Here is a 21,292-nt window from a genome sequence, read left to right on the forward strand (position 1 = left end):
TCTCTTGGAGATCTTGGTTAAAAGGACACAAGGAATGGAGCCTACGACATGGCGTCCCCATGTGTGGCTCCAGAATGCTAATCCCCACGCTTCCTCTACGGAAGCTCGTTTTCCATTGGTGCCATGAACTACCCTGTGCAGGGCATACGGGAGGAACGAAAACTCTGGAGAAGGTATTGAGACAGTTCTGGTGGCCATCAGTGAGACCAGACGATTTGCTATGGGTAAAACGCTGTGACGTCTGCTCACAAATGAAATCAGACCATCGCAAACCACAAGGCCTCCTACGTCCGCTTCCTACACCCCAGACTCCATGGGAGAGAATCTCGGTGGACTTCATCGTTGGATTGCCCAAAGACCAGAACTGTACCGCTATCGTGGTGGTGATCGACTACCTTACCAAAATGGGACACTTTCTAGCGTGTAAGCAGGTACCTACGGCAGGGGCACTGGCAAGGCTCCCGTTGGTGAACGTGGTACGACTCCATGGCCTTCCTAGCGGCATTGTTTCAGACAGGGGGTCCCAGTTTACGGCGCGGTTTTGGAAGGTCTGGTGTGCCGAACTGGGCATTCAGTCATCCTTGTCCACCAGTTTCCATCCCCAGACCGACGGGCAGACCGAGAGACTGAACCAAACCCTGAAACAATTTCTCCGGTGTTATGTGGACAAGGCATCGAACGCCTGGGTGGACTGGTTGTGGGTGGCCGAGGTCGCCTACAACGACTCCGTCCATACATCCACACAACATACCCCTTTCTTTCTTTCCTCAGGGTACCATCCACGATTCAACCCATTCCAACTCCCTCACACGAGTCTCAGCGTTCCAGAGGTACAGGACAGACTTTCGGCGATTCGCTTAACCCTCTCCAAGGCCCGTGAGACCCTGCGACTGGCCAAAGCCCGATACAAACTTCATGCGGACAAACGTCGCAGACCCGATCCTGTGTACCATAAAGGGGATAGGGTATGGCTGTCCACAAAAAACATCAAATTCAAACGTCCCAGCGTCTTTAATCCGAAATTCATAGGTCCTTATCCCGTGGTGAAACACGTTAACCCTGTGTCGGTGCAACTGAAGCTCCCGACCCATTTACGCATTCACCCGGTCTTCCATGTCTCCTTGCTCAAGCCCTCGCTCAGTCCCGTGCGAAAGATTCCCGCTCCCGTATGGGTTCACCATGAACGCGAGTACGTGGTGCAACACGTGCTGGACTCCAAGACTGTTCGGGGTAGACTCTGGTATCTTCTGGCTTGGAAGGGTACGGCCCGGAGGAGAACTCCTGGGAGCCCGCTTCCTCCATCCATGCTGCTCGCCTGGTGGCGGCTTTCCATCGCCGGTGCCCTGGTAAACCGGGACCGGTTCTCAGCGCCTCCTGAGGGGTGAGGGGGGATGTGCTGTCACGATCCTCGCTCAGGTGGCGCTGAGTGACGCGTCTTCCCTACCCCTGGACAACGGCCGAGCAACTCGGCGACAGCAAGAACTACATCCCCCAGAACTCCCGGTAGTTCCAGTCCCACGTGACAGATCACGCTGCCGGAAACGCTGAAAAGCGGCCAATTCCGGGGAAGCAGTGCCGATGATTCTCAGAAGCCTTCCGTACATGAAGACCCGAGCGGATGGTTCTCAGCGGCTTGAACTCCGGACCACGAGAGACTCCCACAACGCCTCTCCTGCTTCCTGTTCCTCGCCCGGCAGCCTGTGAGTATTCTAGACAGGAGACTGACCGGCTTTTGCCTTTTGACTTAGACGCGACCTCGGACCCTCGAGGAAGAGCGCTAAGCGACGGACAACGCCCACGGATTTCCGGGCATCTCCACCTGGGGTTTCGCTCCTCTGCTCCTGGCTCCTCCTGGGGCATCGAGTGGCAGCGCAACGCCACAGGCAGCGCCCATGGATTTCCGGGCATTTGTCACCCGGGGTTTCGCTCCTCTGCTCCCGGCTCCTCCTGGCGCATTGAGTAGCAGCGAAACGCCACAGGCAGCGCCCACGGATTTCCGGGCATTTGTCACCCGGGGTTTCGCTCCTCTGCTCCCGGCTCCTCCTGGCGCATTGAGTAGCAGCGAAACGCCGCAGGCAGCGCCCACGGATTTCCGGGCCACATCTTTCTCATAGTATCGCGCTCCTCGGCTCGAGACCTTGCTGAGCCTAGAGTAGCAGCGCAGACACCCGACAAGACCAGCCTCCCCCTCTTCCTCGAAACTGATCGCCACGGCGAGGTATCACACAGTTCCGTGACGTAACGGTTCTGGAGACCTTCGTACGTTCGGAAAGGAGGAGAAGATACGTTGGTATCGCCTAGACCAGTCGCCCTGCGACACTAGTTCCAGTGTGGGGACACTCGAGAAGCGGACCCTTCTCGATCCCTCCACAGTTAGGCGGAAGGGGACGACCGGTAAGAGAGCTCACACAAGGGGGAGTCAGGGGAAGGGGTAAAGAGAGCCATCACTCATTGTGTGTTTGTCTATCTTACAGATCTCCCGCCCAGCCGTCCCTATCCGTCCTTCCCTCGCTCACCTACCCCTTTCGTCCGAGTGTATTACACATCCGCCGGACTAGGGGCAGATAGGAGGTGGACCCCTTTAAGCTTCAGCGTCATCCTGAGGAGCGGAACCAGTGGAGACCCGACACCTGGTGAAGAAATCAGACACTGTCTCATCTTTCTTCTGCTTGCATGCAGATAGTTTATCCCAATTTACGCGCATCGCAGGCATTATAGTTTTCATGTATGTAATAATTCGACCAGGGAGTTCTGCTACTAAAGGGTCAGGTTTTGCGCCACCAACTTGTCTAGCGTCTGCAGCAACGATATTAGCCCATGTATCACCCAATTCTGCAGCGTGATCTACATTACGAATGGATCCCCATAAAGGCTGTGGAACCACATTCCCAAACAGCATATCTATGTCAGCCAGATTCATTACACATGACTCTGCAGTTTGTGACAATTCCTTATAATATCCTGCAGGGTTTTTACGGGGATCAGGCAATGTCTGCTTAAGTGCTAACACCTCAGATCTCTTTCATGGGACATGTACCCAAACACGCTGAAAATGTGCTGGGACAGCTGGATTAGCATTCGGATCAGCAGGTCTCCAAACTGGGGGAACCTCACGCATCGGATATTGGCGCGCTTTTACCTCCTTCCCTACAGGGAAATCCTGGTCAAACAATGATTGCTGACAATCGCCATTTCTGAGGGACAGTAAAGTCGCAACTGCTTTATCTACATTGGGGCCCACAATTACACCTGTTTCGAAATCAAATCGCACTCGACACAATTCCTGTGGGTTTGGGTTTGCACCCTTATCCTCCAATTCCTCACAGAGGAATTCACACATTTTATCAAAGACATACCTCTGTTTTGGGGCATCCCATTGGTGAAAAACGTTAACAACCTGTTCCACATCATAGAGTGAAGGGAAACCAATCCACCTACGCGCCAGATGATCTAACACCTCTTTCTCTTCGGGACCAGGTAGCTGACTGCGCAATTGCTTACGCTGTAATCCAGGAGTCGCACTAGATGACCCAAAGAGAGGCGACATTAAACTAGTAACTACATTAGCCAGTCGTTGTCGTGCTGAAGGAGAAGTTGAGGCAAAAACGGGGGGATAGACAGAGGGACGAAAAACAGATTCAGATACAGGTACCGGGGTAGTGTGAGAAGGAGCGCCAGGGGAAGCCGCTGGCGTGCTAGGCAAAGTCGCAGGAAGCGCGGGGGTAACAGGTAGCAAAACTGGCGGCCCTTGAGAGGGCTGCACTGCAGGGATAGGAGCCAGCTGAAGAGGAGCTGGCAGCTGCAGGAAGGTTTGCGGCATATTTACTGGAGGCTGCGCATTTACAAGCTGTGGAGGTGCTGTGGCATTTTGCGCATACAGGGGTGGCGAACTTAACAAATGGGACATTAGGGAATCTTTTTCTTTCTCTTTTGTCTCATCTTGCACAAGGGGTGACAAAACAGGGTAACATTTATCTATCCCTAGTTTGTGCTGTCTATGTAACTGTTCCTTCATTTGTTCCTCCTCGTTATCTTTAAATTGCACAGCTGCTTGCATCACTGACATACCTCTCTCTCTTTCTTATTTCTTTTTGCTAGCTTAATTTCCTTCTGTTTGGCTTCCTTTCGCCATAGGCGGAAAGAATCAAACATCGCCGGCCGGGCTTTCTTTTTAAACAATTTAACTTCTAAATTATCTAAGATATCTGTATCGAAACTACCATTTTGGGGCCATTTTAAAACACCGTCCTTTCTAGTATATCGGATCCATATTTCATTATATGCAATGGGGCCCACGCCATGTTTTACATAAAGCTCATAAGTTGGAGTTCCAATTGGAGGAACCGGACATGAATCCTCTAACTGGAAATCCCTTCCACAACCCAAACAAAACAATCTACAAAATACACTAGAACCAGGCATCTTTGCTCACTAGTCTAGTTTCAAACGTCAAAGGATTATCGAATACGATAGTCTCGTGAATACACGAGTCCTCTGGCTTTGGGACTTGCAAGCACCAAATCGAAATGATCCCGAAGGATACCAAATTCAAACTGGGAGACGCTCCACTTATACTTAACTGAATATTGATGATCGATGGCGTCACCAGAAGACTCTCTCGATTGTTTCGCTCTACCAAAAATCGTCAAGGGTCCAAAACAGGGCGATTAATCAGGGCAGCAGTCCTTCGTAGCCGTCGGGACGCGGAGAACCTCGCAGAAAAGACCTTCGGACCACGTCAACATGCAGGGGTCGATGAAGTGGCGGCCTTCCTCCAGAATTTCCACACGAAGCTCCTCACGAACCTCTGGCTTGGACCGGTACCGCTGCAATCGCGCCGAGTTGGGCGCCAACTGAAGTACTGGGTATTTTAAGCCCAGCGGTGCAGGGGAACACACCCTATGACTTCGGGGCTCTTCCTGTTTCAGACCTACAGAAACACAGAGTCTTCTGGGTGAAGTCAAAGATCAGTTTATTGGCTGCAGACCAATTACAGGTATCCTAGAAGTACAACAGCGTGTATGTTCTCAGGAGACTGCTGAAAATCACAGAAACGGGCTTCTCCTTAAATACAGAATTTCCTGCCTCAGGCATACATTCCTAGGTTTATGGTATGGTCATTCAAAGTATACATTACAAAACGAAAAGGCAGAGTCATGATGACCATCCCACATTCCAGTTAAGCCAGCCCGCAATTATTTACACAGCAAAGCTCAGATCCCACATCAGATATCGATAGGCCCCAATAAACATGAGCATCTCCTGTTTTGGGAAACAAGCCATAAAGCAGGAACAGTCAGGTGTGAAAGAGATTAGCTGGGGGCTTGTGTAGGATGAAAAGACTTTATGGTGTGTCAAGCCCTGATGCTAATCACAGGAAGCCAGAGGACGGGGAACTCGTGAGACCAGTTTGACCTGGGGCAGCGGAGCCAAGCTGCCCAGGTCACAGAAAAGTCAAGGAAAGGCACATGTGCTCAAAAAGGCCCGTTTTTCGCTTCATGCTATATAGCCTATGTGAGGGCAACCATAAGATGGCCACCGATACAAAATGGAACCCACGTAGTGATGTGAAATAGCGTGTACACAGTGCATTCATAGCTAAAACGTTACACAAAGCGCTTGTACATACCGCATTAACCATTCGCGGTTCACTATTACCGAGATAGACAGGGGTAGGGCCCTGTCTCCTATGCGGTCCCAAATTCTAAAGTACGACACCAGATTTTGAGACCAGTTCCAAGCCCAAAGCTGCTCAAGTATAAGCCCAAATTCAGCCCAACGAAGACCAATGTCAGCCCAAAAACCAGCCCAAAGTAGCAAGTCTCAAATTATGCAGAAATAGTCATCAGAAACCATTTTAAGGACAAATATACATTCTATTCAATATACAGATAGTGGGAGGGTGTTAACTGGGTATCTGTCTTAATGCTACTCATTTTTAAGACCAGTCCTGACTGACTTTGTAATGTGAAACAGGCGCTGCTCAAATTACAATAGTAGAACACAAAGATATAGAAAGGCAGCAATAGTGTGCAGTGCAAATTACAGGTACTTGAGAGGCATGCTTGACTTTTTCAGCCCTTTATGTAAGTGCATGAAATTTAAGAATGTCAGATGTGTTGGTCTGTCCCAGTATTTACAAACAATTTAAGTAGCAGTATTTTATTTCTTTTCTAGCGCTACTAAACGCAATGCAGGGTGTCAGTGCTTTACATAACATACACATTGACAATAAATCACGCCACTGTGTAAATCAATGTACAAGATGTGTTGCATGACTCAGTGAGGGTTAAAATATGTAGCAGTCACATATCCTACATAGCTCACTGTGCAATATTAAAAGGCTTTCTAATTATGAACGGCAAGTAACAAAAGGATCTATGTTCAAAACAGTAGCCCACTAAACCAGCTACATTAAAAAAAATCTGTCATCTGCATATTACATGATGTGCTTTGCAGGAAACACATTAACCTTCTAAACGACTTTGATTCAGATCTGGGACTTCACAAAGCAGAGATCTCTCCGACAAACACGTTCGCCTCCAGAGTTCCCACCAATTATTATTCACTGATATTTATGGGGCACCTCTGCAGAACATGTCTTAACCCCATAAAATATTAGAAAGAGCAGACTTTGCAACCAATTAAGCATAACAGGTGTACTACCATGCTTCTCCTCGTTGCCAATTTCTTTATGGCGGGGTTTTAAAAACAACTTTAGTACAATTTGTTGAGGCCCACATTTTGCATTGGGATTGTGCCACTTTTGCAGCAGAAGCCCAAAGCACAATTTGTTAAATCTCATAATGTGCTTAATGCACTCATGATATACCCAATAAAAACAAGTGTGTGGGATCTTATCTGATGTTACTTCGCGTGACGTCACTTACTGTGATGCCACACATTGTGATATCATGGGCTGTGACGGCATACGCTATGATGTCACTTGCATCCTGACTAACGAGGTTATTCCCCCCATGTGCTAAAGCTGTAAGAAACTCCATAACTTCAATGCCTTCCATTTTAGGAAGGAATAATTTTACCCAAACACGAAACCTGCTTTGACAACTTTTTCCAAAAGCTACCAACCATTAATTTCAAGAGTAAAAAAATACAATGTGCATATTTTTCCCTTTAATGAGTTGGCAAAATTAACACACCGCGTTCCAAGGAAAAAGGCACTCAAAAACACATAGGGAAGGCAGTTCCATGCTTTCACATCCACACATGCATTCCACAGGCCTGCCCCTCGCCATCGGGTAACTTCACATGTGGTGTCCTTCCAACTTAAACCCATTATCCATCTCGAAAATGGGACCAGACCAGAGAGATACCTTAAACAGCCACCCTGAAGTTATTTGAACAAATGAGGATGGATGCACATTCACCCGGCCAGGAACGACGCCTGGGTCAGTGAACACACACCCTCTGTAGCAAAGATTTCAACCTAGACCAGTTCCTCTGCTGCTGTATAGGTAGCCTGGATGGAGAGGTAAAAATTAAATGTCACTTACTTAGATTAGGGCAGGGGGCGTGCTTCTACCAGCAGTGGTGGGTCTCGAGTCCACTCAGCCAACCGTCCTGGCGTCCTCAAGCTGAAGAAGGCAGCTACACTCAAGGCCAGGGAAGGCTGGGGCCGGACCGTGCCCACGGGCCCACAGCAGCACACAGGCCAGCCAGCCCAGGTCAGGGCCAGTGCACGCCGTCTCCGAGCCCGACTCCGCGTGGGTGGGGTGAGCGTGCGTGACTACTAACTGCACACTCCGTGACCGTGCAGTGAGTGAGCGAGTGAGTGAGACTCCGCCCGGTCGTGGCACTCAGAGCGGGACTCACTCGGAGAGTACATTATAAGGACAGGAGGACATTGGACTGTGTGTGTCGACTGACTCGTAGCAAGCAGTAATTCATTCACCTCACCGGCATCAGACCAGAGAGGAGCAAGTCTGCCTGCTACTGTCTGTGGCCAATTACAGTCTGTTCCTCGACTGCAAAAATGAGACTCGTGTCCTCCAGTCAGTCAGTCAGTCCATCCGCCACCCGCCCTGGGGACCCACATATACGGTACCGCAGCCCGCTCCACACACTACTAAGTTAGGGTGGGTACACATCGCTGCACATGTGCAACTGGCAGCAGACGCGCTTATACTTACATTTTATACGTGCAGCTGCCTCACGTGTGTGTGTGTGGGTGGGAGCTGCTGGTCATTTGTCGACAATCATGCTCATCACGGGTCGGGTCATGTGCGTCACTCATGCTCGCAGTGTGCACAGGCTGGCCTGGTCGGGGTCCTCCTCCAATCATAGTCACCAATGTCAGCGCACTGCGAGCTCATTCGCCAATGGACCTTGCCAACAGAGATGCACCTCTCTGGTAGGTGCCCGCCACAAACTCGTCGTGGTCGGTGCCGCCCCTTCCAGCCAGTATTTTGCGTACAGTGGGCTAATATCCACCCAAAAAGTAGCACCCCGCCAGGTATGGGTTTTCCCTGCACAAATGGGAAAAATTTCACCTATTTGTGTGGGACATAGCCCAATCTAGCAACACTGAATTTGTAAGTCCTCTGAGTCATGGTCCCACCTGCCAGAGGAACCAGGGTGGGCCGCTTAAGGGAATCCTTGACTTGCTGCTTGAAGCCAACCCTCCAGGCCAGCTGTGGGGCTCCTCGAGGGGGTTTACACAGGGCGGCCAGCGCTTCTCCTCTGGACGCGTCTTTTGTTCAGCGTTCACATGTCGCCATGGTGAAGAGACGGGGATGGCACTTTTTCCTCAGTCACTCCCCCCTCCTAATGCCAACAACACAGGGAACCCCGCAGTGCTCCGCAAGCGCTGGAAGCAGACTTGCACTGCGCTGCCAGGTCGGAGTGCGACTTGCACCAGGAGCTCTCTCCACCTCTGTGCCTCTAATAACACTCTCCACACGCACTGATGAGGGAGCAGAGCGTACAAACGCTCCTCCCGTCTGGAGAAGCAAAGAGACCAACACACGTTTTGTCCTAAAGTAAAAGTGGGTAAACGGCACCGCGCTCACCGCGCTGGATAATTCAATAAGCACCTCCTCAGCTGGGGATTGACAATCCAACGCTCAGTGATTTTTCTGGACGAGCCCACCAACTCCCCTAGCAGCACAAGGGAGTTTAGTCCAATATCAAGAGATCGTGTGAAGCTCCAGGAATTAACAAGCATTTGCAATGCAATAGGTCTCGCATTTTAGAAACGTTGACCTATTGGTATTGTAAATGACAATACCTTTTATTTTGCAGGTGTTTTTTAAACACACAAATAAATGCATTCTCATTTACAATGCCAATAGGTCAAAATCTCGCTTTGCAAATGCTTGTTACCACTGCTTTTGGGATTTGACCTTGTTTTTTATGCATCATCCTAAAATCATGGTGCGTTCAAAGTAGGTAGACCTCCTGTTAAAGATGGGGAGTCTACCACGTGCAGTTCGATGTGTCATCAGGGTTTGGTGAGAAAACAAACACAGCAAGTACAACAAATGCTTATAATAGCTGCCTCCCTGGCCTGTACCAATACAGACTTGTTGGGGGGGGGGGGGGAGGGGGGGGGGGGGGAGAAGGTGGAAGGAATCGCACACCTAAACTGGGCTGCGATACATTTCAGATTTGCTGCTGTGCACAGAATTAATTCTAAAAGTAAGCATTCACATTCTAGAAGTACATAGAACAAGCATTTGCAATGCAATAGGGCTCGCATTTACGTGAGTTTGAGCTATTGGCATTGTAAATGACAATGCCTCTTTTTTATGTTTTGGGTTTTAAGACATAAACAAAAGAAATTGTCATTTACAATAGTGATAGCTTAAACTCTCGCAAATGCAAGACTGATTCTAGAAGTACATAGAAAAATGTAAAAATCGGCTGTGGAACCTCATGGAATTGGTATCTCCCTCCATCACGTGGGCGGCATGGCCACAGCCTGGCTTCCCAATGCCCTCATGTGCACAGGCTTTGCGGCTTCGTGTTCTAATTAAATACGGGCCCTCCCTGCGAAGGAGCTGAAATAGGGCAAGATTCCTGATAAAAGGCTTCCAGATATTGCTCCTGAAGTCCTAGACAAACCCCAGAAGGCACAAAGCAGTAAAAAGGCAACAAACAGCAAACTCTGACACAACAGTAATATTAGTCTCAAGTCCGAGCTGCGCGTCCTTATGGGCTGGGACTTACCGCAGGGCACTTCAGTGCCATCTGGAGCGAGAGGACATAAAGCAGGAATAGTAAATCAAAGACACATCCCACTTTTATTTCAAAATAAACAAGCCTAGGGCACTTTCAAACTTGCTTTTGATATTGTTTTTGGGATGTGCATTGTGGCATCTGATCTCGACTGAGAAGTGCTGCAGAGCACATGGCCTGCGCCTGGCTGTGAGCAAACAGGAAGTGACGTAGGCAGCTGAGCCATGAAGTAACAGTCTCTCCCCAGCGCAGGAATGCAGAGCACATGGCCTGCGCCTGTCTGTCTGCAAACAGGAAGTGACGTGTGCAGCTGACCCATGAAGTAACAGTGTCTCCCCAGTGCACATGCTGTGCTCCTCGGCACATGAGACAGTGGAGTGTTTCTCTTCCGCAGGGGAGTGTGTGTGCTCTGGGACTGGCTGGAAGGGAGGGGGAGAGCAGAGAGTGGGATGAAGGACAGTGGAAGGAAGGGAGGCGACAGCAAAGAGTGGGATGAAGGACCGTGAGAGGAAGGGAGGAGAGAGAGCAGAGAGTGGGATGAAGGACAGTGAGAGGAAGGGAGGGGGAGAGCAGAGAGTGGGATGAAGGACAGTGAGAGGAAGGGAGGGGGAGAGCAGAGAGTGGGATGAAGGACAGTGAGAGGAAGGGAGGGGGAGAGCAGAGAGTGGGATGAAGGACAGTGAGAGGAAGGGAGGGGGAGAGCAGAGAGAGTGGGATGAAGGACAGTGAGAGGAAGGGATGGGGAGAGCAGAGAGAGTGGGATGAAGGACAGTGAGAGGAAGGGATGGGGAGAGCAGAGAGTGGGATGAAGGACAGTGGAAGGAAGGGATGGGGAGAGCAGAGAGTGGGATGAAGGACAGTGAGAGGAAGGGAGGGGAGAGCAGAGAGAGTGGGATGAAGGACAGTGAGAGGAAGGGAGGGGGAGAGCAGAGAGTGGGATGAAGGACAGTGAGAGGAAGGGAGGGGGAGAGCAGAGAGTGGGATGAAGGACAGTGGAAGGAAGGGATGGGGAGAGCAGAGAGTGGGATGAAGGACAGTGAGAGGAAGGGAGGGGAGAGCAGAGAGAGTGGGATGAAGGACAGTGAGAGGAAGGGAGGGGGAGAGCAGAGAGTGGGATGAAGGACAGTGAGAGGAAGGGAGGGGAGAGCAGAGAGAGTGGGATGAAGGACAGTGAGAGGATGGGAGGGGGAGAGCAGAGAGTGGGATGAAGGACAGTGAGAGGAAGGGAGGGAGAGAGCACAGAGTGGGATGAAGGACAGTGAGAGGAAGGGAGGGGAGAGGACAGAGTGGGATGAAGGACTGTTAGAGGAAGGGAGGGGAGAGCAGAGAGTGGGATGAAGGACATTGAGAGGAAGGGAGGGGGAGAGCAGAGAGTGGGATGAAGGACAGTGAGAGGAAGGGAGGGGGAGAGCAAAGAGTGGGATGAAGGACAGTGAGAGGAAGGTAGGGGGAGAGCAGAGAGTGGGATGAAGGACAGTGAGAGGAAGGGAGGGGGAGAGCAGAGGGAGTGGGATGAAGGACAGTGAGAGGAAAGGAGGGGGAGAGCAGAGAGAGTGGGATGAAGGACAGTGAGAGGAAGCGATGGGGGAGAGCAGAGAGTGGGATGAAGGACAGTGAGAGGAAGGGAGGGGGAGAGCAGAGGGAGTGGGATGAAGGACAGTGAGAGGAAAGGAGGGGGAGAGCAGAGAGAGTGGGATAAAGGACAGTGAGAGGAAGGGATGGGGGAGAGCAGAGAGTGGGATGAATGACAGTGAGAGGAAGGGAGGGGGAGAGCAGAGAGAGTGGGGTGAAGGACAGTGAGAGGAAGGGAGGGGGAGAGCAGAGAGAGTGGGATGAAGGACAGTGAGAGGAAGGGAGGGGGAGAGCAGAGAGAGTGGGATGAAGGACTGTGAGAGGAAGCGATGGGGAGAGCAGAGAGTGGGATGAAGGACAGTGAGAGGAAGGGAGGGGGAGAGCAGAGAGTGGGACGAAGGACAGTGAGAGGAAGGGAGGGGGAGAGCAGAAAGAGTGGGGCGAAGGACAGTGAGAGGAAGGGAGGGGGAGAGCAGAGAGTGGGATGAAGGACAGTGAGAGGAAGGGAGGGGGAGAGCAGAGAGTGGGATGAAGGACAGTGAGAGGAAGGGAGGGGGAGAGCAGAGAGTGGGATGAAGGACAGTGAGAGGAAGGGAGGGGGAGAGCAGAGAGTGGGATGAAGGACAGTGGGAGTAGAGTGCCGCTGATGAAAAGAGCCCATGCCTACTCGTGCCTCCCCGAGACCAGAACCAGTCCATGACCGGGGCAGCTGCTGTTCAGATTATTTATACCTTGTTTTTAGTACTTTCAGCAATAAATCCTTAGAATTGATCATGTTTTAATCCCCTCTTTCTCGCCCCTTCTTAGACTCTTTCGCTGTCGGATATCCGGTGATAACTGCGCAGCTCTGACCGCTGCCCTTCGCTCCAACCGCTCTTTGCTGGAACTGGACTTGAGTCGCAATGTCGTGGGTGATGCTGATGCGACCCTGATCTGTGATGTCCTGAACGACCCAGACACCCGGCTGCGGAAGATCGGGTAAGGAGCAGAAGGGGGGGGGGCTTTTCTCTATCAGTAGATTTGTTAATGTTTTAACTTTCTCGCCCCTTCTTAGCCTCTCTTGGTGTGGGATAACCGGTGCTGCCTGTGCAACTCTGGCCGCCGCTCTTGGCTCCAGCCGCTCTTTGCTGGACCTGGACTTGAGTAGCAATCCACTTTGTGACGCTGGTGCGGCCCTGATCTGTGAGGCCCTGAAGCACCCGGACACCCGGCTGTGGAACATCCGGTAAGGAGCAGTGGGGAGGGGGGCGGAGGCGTGGCTTTTCTCTATCCTTAGAATTGTTAATGTTTCAATCCCCTCTCTCTCTCTTTTTCGCACCTTCTTAGCCTCCGTCACTGTGGGATAACCGGTGCTTCCTGCGCAGCTCTGGCCGCCGCCCTTCGCTCCAACCGCTCGTTGCTGGACCTGGACTTGTGGGGCAATGCACTGGGTGACGCTGGTGCGACCCTGATCTGTGAGGCCCTGAAGCACCCGGACTCCCGGCTGCAGAAGATCTGGTAAGGAGCAGAGAGTGGGGGGAGGCTTTTCTGTCTCATCTGCATTTGTTATTTTCCTCTGTATTTGACCATCAGTACAGCATCTCTCCTAAATGTGTTTGTCTCACATGCGGATTTAAGGTCAGTCAGTTCCCAGAAGCCTGTTAGAGGCGCCATCAGCCCCCGAGTGCACGGAGTAGGAGAATGCCCCCAGAGGATGCTGATTTCAGGAAGTCTCCTTCCTGCTGCATAAGTTTCATTTTCTGAGGGTTATGTGGTGTCCCATCCAGCTGCGTCTATTATTGGTTGCAGGGGCGGCTGGCAATGGGGGGATGGGGGGTCGTTGTGCGTGAATGTACCCCAAGATGGAATATTACTGCCAAAACTATCGACCAAACATTGTAAAACTAGCAATGAATGCTGCTGTGCGTTCCAACAACATTAGGACTGAAAGTGTAGGAACTCTTAGTAAACTAAGGCTGTGCGGGTTACCCCTGAGTATACAAACCAGTCCCCACGTTCATTTATTGATTTTATTTACATTTTTTTATTTTTTATTTATTATTATTAGTAGCAGTACAGAATAGTAGCTGGATTTACAGTTTTCCACAATATAGAGCATTACATTGTAGACTATTAGTGATAATCCCTCAGACAACGTTTTCTCATAATCACACATCTTCCAGCATCCACCCTTCCTTATCCGCACCTGAGGAACTTCGATTTTCGATCACGATCGAATCGGCCCGCCATTTTGTGACCCGCCGCCATTTTGTGTTGCCATCACTCAGGCAGCACGGTGAACGAAGTCTATTCTGCTTTTCCTGTAGCCCGGTGTCAAAATACGTCCTCGGCCTTTATTTGCGAAGCTGGTGTTAGAACTAGCCGAGTACACTAATCCTTGTCTGGCTTTCCTAATCCCTGTTTCAACTATCTGTAGGCCCACACTAGTCTTTCCTGATCATATCTTATCAACTGGCCTTCACTGTCTCCTGCTAGCATTCTCTCATGTCACGACTGTCCTCTAATACACACAAACCTATCTCACCACCTGCAAGTTAGTTATAATCTGTTAATGAATTAGTTCGGGGGTGGGTTGACGAACACAGTTGGAGGAGAGGTCTCTTCGAGTCATCTGATATTTCTGTTTTCGAACCTTTCTTATTGGTTCCGCTTTGTTTTTCAACTTTCCCTATTGGCTCTTTCCTTATATGCTTTGGGAGTGTATCTCGTTAATAATTATGTATTGTATAGTATTTAATCTGATGCGCCACAGAGTGAAGTGGCAGTCTCCTGAGAACCTACTTTGTGTACTTCTAGGATAACTGTACTAGCTGCAGCTAAATAAATCCAATCTTCTAACGCCGACAGAGTGTCCCGTGTCTCTGTGTAGCGAAGCAGGTGAACTCCGGAGACAGAGGGCGTACCCTGCGCCGCCAGGTCCAAAAGGTTCTGGTTCTTCACACCTCAGGGATTCCCCCCATCAGTCCGAGTCTGAGGTATCGCTATCTTGATCAGAAGGCGGGTCACAGATGCCCCCTCTGAATTTATTCCAGGCCCCCCATACTTTACTCCATTTACGAGGGCAACCTCGCCTAATAAAGGCCGATCTTTCAGCGAGCATAATGAGGAAAATAAAAATCTATGAGGCCTATGTGTCCCCATGTGCCCCCCCCAACGCTTATGTGCACATACATGTAACCTATGTATTTCCCCTCCATGGCCTTTCTATCATGATGCTTATGCTATAACGTGGCCTGCCATCATCCAGTCTCCCATGAGAGAAACGACAAATCTGTATTGAGGCCTACACGTTTTTCATCATGTTTTCCTGCATTTTCATGAAGCCCATGTTTATGGCTCAGCCAGAGCCGAAAAGAGGTTTCATGCCTCAGAACGCTCTGAAAGCTGCAGCTACGTATCCTTGGCCTTGCACACTTGGGCCTCAGCCAAAGGGGCCCCGACCGAGGTGCCGAGACAGTATTGAGCACGGTTATCCGCTCCTCGAGAAATACATTCCTGCCTGGAGAAGGAGGAATTTAAACATGACCCATCTGCAAAGGAGAAAGCCTAGCCTTTCTGTCTCTTTTTGTGTGATTACAAAGCTCACGTCAGTGAAAAGCCCATAGCCCCCGTGCAAGACTTCTGCAGTAAATGAAGTAAATGAAGAAATAGATGCCACATCGGCTCTTGGTGATGAGCAACCTATGTCACAAATCAGTCCCTGCTCCAGACATCGGATATCAGATAATACAAGATGTGCTGGTCGTTCTGACACTGAAGGCCTCACTCACTGAAGGCCTCACTTCCAGACTTGTCCGGTTGCATAGCAACCCTCCCCACGTCAGTTACACGTCATGCTCGAGTTGAGCACAAGTAAGGCAAAGTTCCAGTACAATTCCAGCTGATCACGCAACCCCCTCCAGGTATCCACCCACACATGACAAATTACCCATTATCATCAAGTGGACGCCCACATGGACGCCCACCTTCACGCCTACTTACACGCCCACATGCTCTTATCTCATTCTCTCTTGCTCTTTTGCTTACGTACAATTGAGAGATGTATATATACTGTACTCTGTGAATAATGTTTTGAGAATATTGAGAATACTTTTGAGTCCCTTTCCAGATCCTTTGTGGTGATGGTAATATTCTCCCTTTGACTCGAGTTATTGGAATAAAGCCCTTTATGAACCTGATACCACAGACTCAGCCTCTTGCTTTATGCATGATCTTATTTATATACTAAAAATTCTGAGAGCGTAATATTTTATTTACGACAATAGCCTCGTCCATGTCCTTTCCCCATGCGGTTAACTTTGGTGACTCCCTCACTCCATTTTTGGGCTATGTTGCGCTTGGCTACCATGATACCCAGCGTAGTCCACCCCTGTGCCTGCCGCGTGAGATCGTTAGGTTCCCATATATTCAGCAGGCAGCGCCTAGGCTCCGGCACCAGTGACACTCCCCCCGCCTGCGACATTGTCCGCATCACCTGCCTCCAGTACTCTTTAATGACAGAGCAGTCCCATATGGTGTGAAAAAAATTGCCCACCTCCCCGCAGCCACGCAAGCAGAACGGGTGCGCTGTGCTACTTATGTTGTGCAGGGTGTGTCTGGTGTAGTAGGAGCTGTGCAGAATGCGGAGCTGTACTAGTCGGAGTCTTGAGGGTATGCCCGCCTCTCTCGGTGAAGCCAGCGCCTCACGCCACTCCGGTTCGTCAAATTCACCTACATCACGGGACCATTTCTCTCGGAGAGGACCCGTCGGGTCTGATAGGTTGTTTACCAGCTTGCGGTATGTGAGCGACATGGACCTTTTGGGCATGTAGTCCGTCAACAATCTGTCCTCCAAGGGCGATGCCTCTGGTATTGTCGTGTCAGTTTTTAGCCTTGACAGCAAGGCATGTTTGATTTGTGTATATCAGAACCACTCCGAGGGCGCCAGCTCGTACTGCTGCTGAAGACACGCGAATGTAATTATTTCACCCTTGTGCCACATGTCGCCTACCGTGGAGATCCCGATATTATCCCAATTATTAAAGCCCTTGCTGCCTCTAAGTTTTCCGAGTTGTTTTGTATCCCACAACGGCGTGAGTTGGGTCAAGACCCCGCGCCACCCTAGCTTGGCTTGTGCCTCGTGCCAGATGGCGACGGTCTGCCGAAGTGGACCGATGAGCGCTGGAGCCAGAGTTCCGTCATACAAGTGTGCCAACATACCTCTCTCGCCCAATATGTCCCTATCTGCCCTAAATGCAGGGTCTACCCGCGGAGCATGAAGCCATTGATTAACTACTTTTAGCTGTGCCGCCCAGTAGTAGAGGTGGATATTAGGAAGCGCTATCCCTCCGTCATACCAACTGCGAGTTAACTTGGCCTGTGCTATTCGCGGCGGTCTGCCACCCCAAAAAAGGCTAGTTACCTGCGCCTCAATTGCGCGGAAGTATTCCGGCGGTATGCGACATGGCGTATTTTCTAATACATACACAAATCGGGGTAGGGGCATCATTTTAAATAGGGCAGCTTTCCCCAGTAGCGTTAGTGGCAGTGCACCCCAGTGGCGCACGTCTCGCTTGAGGCGGTCCAATGGGGGTTGCAAATTCTGCTTTAGGAAGTCTGCTGAGTTTGCTGTGGCGTGAATCCCCAGATATTTAAATGACCCCTCTGCTATTTGGAGTGGGCAGTCCGCTGGGAGCCGCGGACTGGGGCCACGCAGCACGTACATGATCGATTTTGACCAATTTATGGTGTATCCTGATGCTCTCCCGAAAATCTCGCAGATGTTGAGTAAAGTTAGTATTGAGCGTCGCGGGGACGACAGATAGAGCAGCACATCCTCAGCATAAAGGGAGACGCGGTCTTCCCAGTCGTTTGACCATTGAAGCCCCCGTATCATGAGCTCCCAGCGTATCCATGCTGCCAGGGGCTCCAGCACCAGCGCGAATAGTAGGGGCGACAGGGGGCATCCCTGGCGGGTGCCCCGTGTCAGGGGAAAATCTTCAGATAAATGCCTGTTAACGGCGATGTGGGCCAGTGGTTTAGTGTAGAGGAGCCGGACCCAGGCGCAAAATTTGGGTCCAAAGCCCAAGTGCTGTAATACTGCGAACAAGAAAGGCCATTCGACCATATCGAACGCCATTCGCGCATCCAACGAGAGCAGCACCGCTGGTTCCTGTATTTGCTCCGCTTGTGCCAGCACGCCATGCAAGCGCTTCAAATTGAGGGCTGTGCTTCTGCCGGGCATAAAGCCGGACTGATCCGGGTGCACGACTTTAGACAAGTGTGGCGTTAATCGAGACGCCAAGAGTTTCTCAAGGATCTTTGCCTCCGCGTTCAGCAGTGAGATAGGACGGTAGGAGGCACACTCAGAAGCAGGTTTGCCGGGCTTCAGTATAGCCACTATGGTGGCTGTTCGTTGATCTTGCGGAAGCTCGCCCACACGGAGACTGTCTGTGAACATGTGAAGCAAGTAGGGGGCGACAGTCCCGGCTGTTCGCTTATAGAGTTCAATTGGTATGCCGTTCGGTCCCGTCGCTTTACCCGATTGCAGTGCTCCAATTGCTATTTGTATCTCTTCTGCTGTGATGTCGGCTTCCAGGGCGCTCACCGCCTCCGGGGTGAGCTGAGGCATTTCTAAATCTTTCACGTATATCCGCGCTTCCTCCACTGTCATGGAGGAGGTGGAAGACTAGACTGTGCAGAAGGGGCGCGCTAAAACATGCACTATCGCGCGTGGTTCCGTTATTATCTGGCCAACCTCAGAGTTAAGGTGCACTATCCATCTGGCTCCCTTATCCCGCCTATCAAGCAATGCCAGGAGCTTCCCAGTCCTATCCCCAAGGTCGTATATTTTGTGCCGCGTGGCAAGAAGCTGCTGTCTCGTGTACTCCGTAAGGTGTGCCCTATATTTGACCTGTGCAGCTTGCAGGACAGAGGAGGACGCAGGTGTGGGGTCACGGGCCTGCTGAGCCTCTGCTGTGTGCAGCTCTTGTTCGAGCAACTGCAATTCCGCCTGATTTGCTCGTTTGTGCGCCGCTATGGTAGTGGTAGCCTGTCCTCTGAGGACTGTTTTGTATGCCTCCCACAAAATCGTCGGCGAGGCGACCGAGGGGGCATTTTCTTTAAAGTAGAGACTTGTTTGCTTAATTGCCTTGCAGACCTTGGGGACCTGGAGATAGCCGGGTGTATGGGGGATACGACGACGCGCGAGGCGGTGACATGTGTATTTTAGGAGTAACAGGGAGTGGTCGGATACACCCCTGGGTCTGATCTCTATGCTGTCTATGTTTCTAAGACTACCAGTTGATCCCAGGAAGTAGTCTATCCTAGTTAGGCTGTTATGCACCCCGGAGTAGTATGTATATTGCTGTGTTGTTGGATGAGTTAGCCTCCACAAGTTGGAAAGCCCCAGCGCGTCAATAAAGCTACCAAAACGGGACATTCCCGCACCGCCCACTCTCATAGGGTATCTATCAAGTGACTCATTCATAACTGCATTAAAATCTCCTCCAAGGATCAGTTCTCCCTCAGGCAGGTCAAGGAGAAACTCGCCAAGTGCCGGTAACGCTGTGGCGTGCAACGCAGGTGGGATGTAAACGGAGACTATGTTAAGGGGGCGCCCCTCCCATTGGGTGGCTATCGTCGCGAATCTTCCTGACCCGTCAGTTTTGTGTTTATGTATGATTAGCGGGTATTGTTTCCACACCAGTATGCCTACCCCCCCCTAGACACTGAAGTAAATTCCGAGTGTACCACCATTTTGTACCCCCACCGGTCCATGGCTTTACTAGTGGTGCTAGTGAGATGGGTTTCCTGCAATAAGACGACCGCCGGGGCACACCTCTTAAGGCTATGTAGGACCAAACCGCGTTTAATTTTGTCTCCCAAGCTCTGCACATTCCATGTGAGTAGGGAAAGAAGCGGTATCGGAGTGAGGGAACTCGCCACTGGTGCCTCTTCTTTAGTACCAGACATTAGAGCATTGGGCGCTGAGAGTAATTGGCAGCGTGAGAGTATCAACGCGCATCATGTGTTCTATATTTGTTGTGTGTACTGCATTGTGACTAATACTTTCTGTTTGAATCATAACTGCTGAAAAACCCGTAAAAACAATCCCATCTCCCCCCAACCCCCTCCCTGCCTCCCTGCCATATGGACGCCAAACTGCCCACCACCCCAACTCAGCAGAGTGCTTAGAACCCAAACCCCAACACATTACTTCCATGCAAGGAGCGGGAGGTCCGAGGAAGACCAGTAACCTCCCCCATTCGAGCGTCCAAATGTTCCGATGATGTGACGTGAGTAAGCGGGCACCGCTCAACCCATTAATCAGTCCTCTCTACCCTGCCCCGTTTAAGAAGGAGTGGACATATCGTGCCTCTTCATTAAGCCTCCCGATGCAGCTGATCCCCATTCTCTACGTTACAGTCACGGTTAGTGGGGTCCTCCGTCCCTCCAGGAGGCCGCCTTCGCTTGTCCGAACGTCCTGCGCTTTTCACCTGCTGCCACCCCTCAAGCCATTCGTGGGCTTCCTCAGGCGGTTCGAAAAACCATGTCTTCCCATCCGCCACCACTCGAAGCCTGGCCGGAAATATCATGGAGTAGGAGAGCTCACGGGCTCTCAGCTTCTTTTTAACTTCTAAGAAGCTTCTACGTCGCGCCGACACTGCCGCCGTATAGTCCGGAAAGCAGGACACTAACGAATTCTGTATTCACAGGGGCGGCGCCACTCGGGCCGTCTGAAGAATGGCATCCCTGTCTCGGAAGTTAAAGACACAGGCCAGGACCGGCCGAGGGGGAGCCCCGACCTTAGGACCCTGTGCGCCCGCTCCACAGAGAAGAAGGCAGAGAGTCCCCTGGGTTGCAGTTCAGATTTTATGAGGTTTTCCATGAATAGATCCATGGCCGGGCCCCCCTCATTCTCCGGAATGCCCGTGATGCGCACATTGTTGCGGCGGGACCGCCCTTCCTGGTCATCGAGCCTCTCTGCCATGCGCTTATTTTCAGCCTCCAGTTGCGACACTTTTGATAGTAAGAAGCTAGAGTCTTTCGTCAGAGTAGCTGTAGCTTGCTCAACTTCCGTCACTCTAGCGGACATTTTCTGGAAGTCCGCTCTGAGGAATGCCATATCTGTGGAGATAGTCCCCACCGTCGTCTGCACGTTATTGAGGGCGGCCATAATATCCTCCAATGTCACTTTAGGCATTGCAGCGTCGGCAGAGGCCTCCTCCACATGACCGGCGTGTTCTGAAGGCGACGGGGCGCCTTTAGCATAAGCATATTTGTCGAGTTTCCCTTGTTGGTGCGCCCTAGTCCCCTTGCCGCTCATTGTAGGGCCAGAGATCTCTTTAGACGCCTTTACAAGCTGGAGGTCAAGGGGCAGAGCGCAAGGCCTCAGGACAGATTTATCACACCCCACACAATTTGCGACGTCGTCACACCTCAGACGCCGGCACTTCTTATTTGCAGCGGACACGATGATAGGCACACCTTCGAGTCCCCCACCAGCACTCCGAGGCACTTAGGACTGCTTGCGTACGTACAT

At 51.1% G+C, this 21,292-nt stretch overlaps 1 protein-coding gene across 1 annotated transcript in view; it reads left to right on the forward strand.

Annotated features, from left to right (window-relative positions):
• Positions 1–21,292, forward strand: part of LOC146822541 (NACHT, LRR and PYD domains-containing protein 12-like) — an 867,568-nt gene that overhangs the window by 697,305 nt on the left and 148,971 nt on the right. Inside the window, exons 9-11 of the mRNA XM_085613662.1 lie at positions 12,577–12,747; positions 12,824–12,994; positions 13,096–13,266. Coding sequence (XP_085469788.1) covers positions 12,577–12,747; positions 12,824–12,994; positions 13,096–13,266 — 513 coding nt within the window. The remainder of the gene's footprint in view (positions 1–12,576; positions 12,748–12,823; positions 12,995–13,095; positions 13,267–21,292) is intronic.

Source organism: Triturus cristatus, chromosome 6 (genome assembly GCF_964204655.1).
Source record: "Triturus cristatus chromosome 6, aTriCri1.1, whole genome shotgun sequence".
Classification (NCBI taxonomy): Eukaryota; Metazoa; Chordata; class Amphibia; order Caudata; family Salamandridae; genus Triturus; species Triturus cristatus.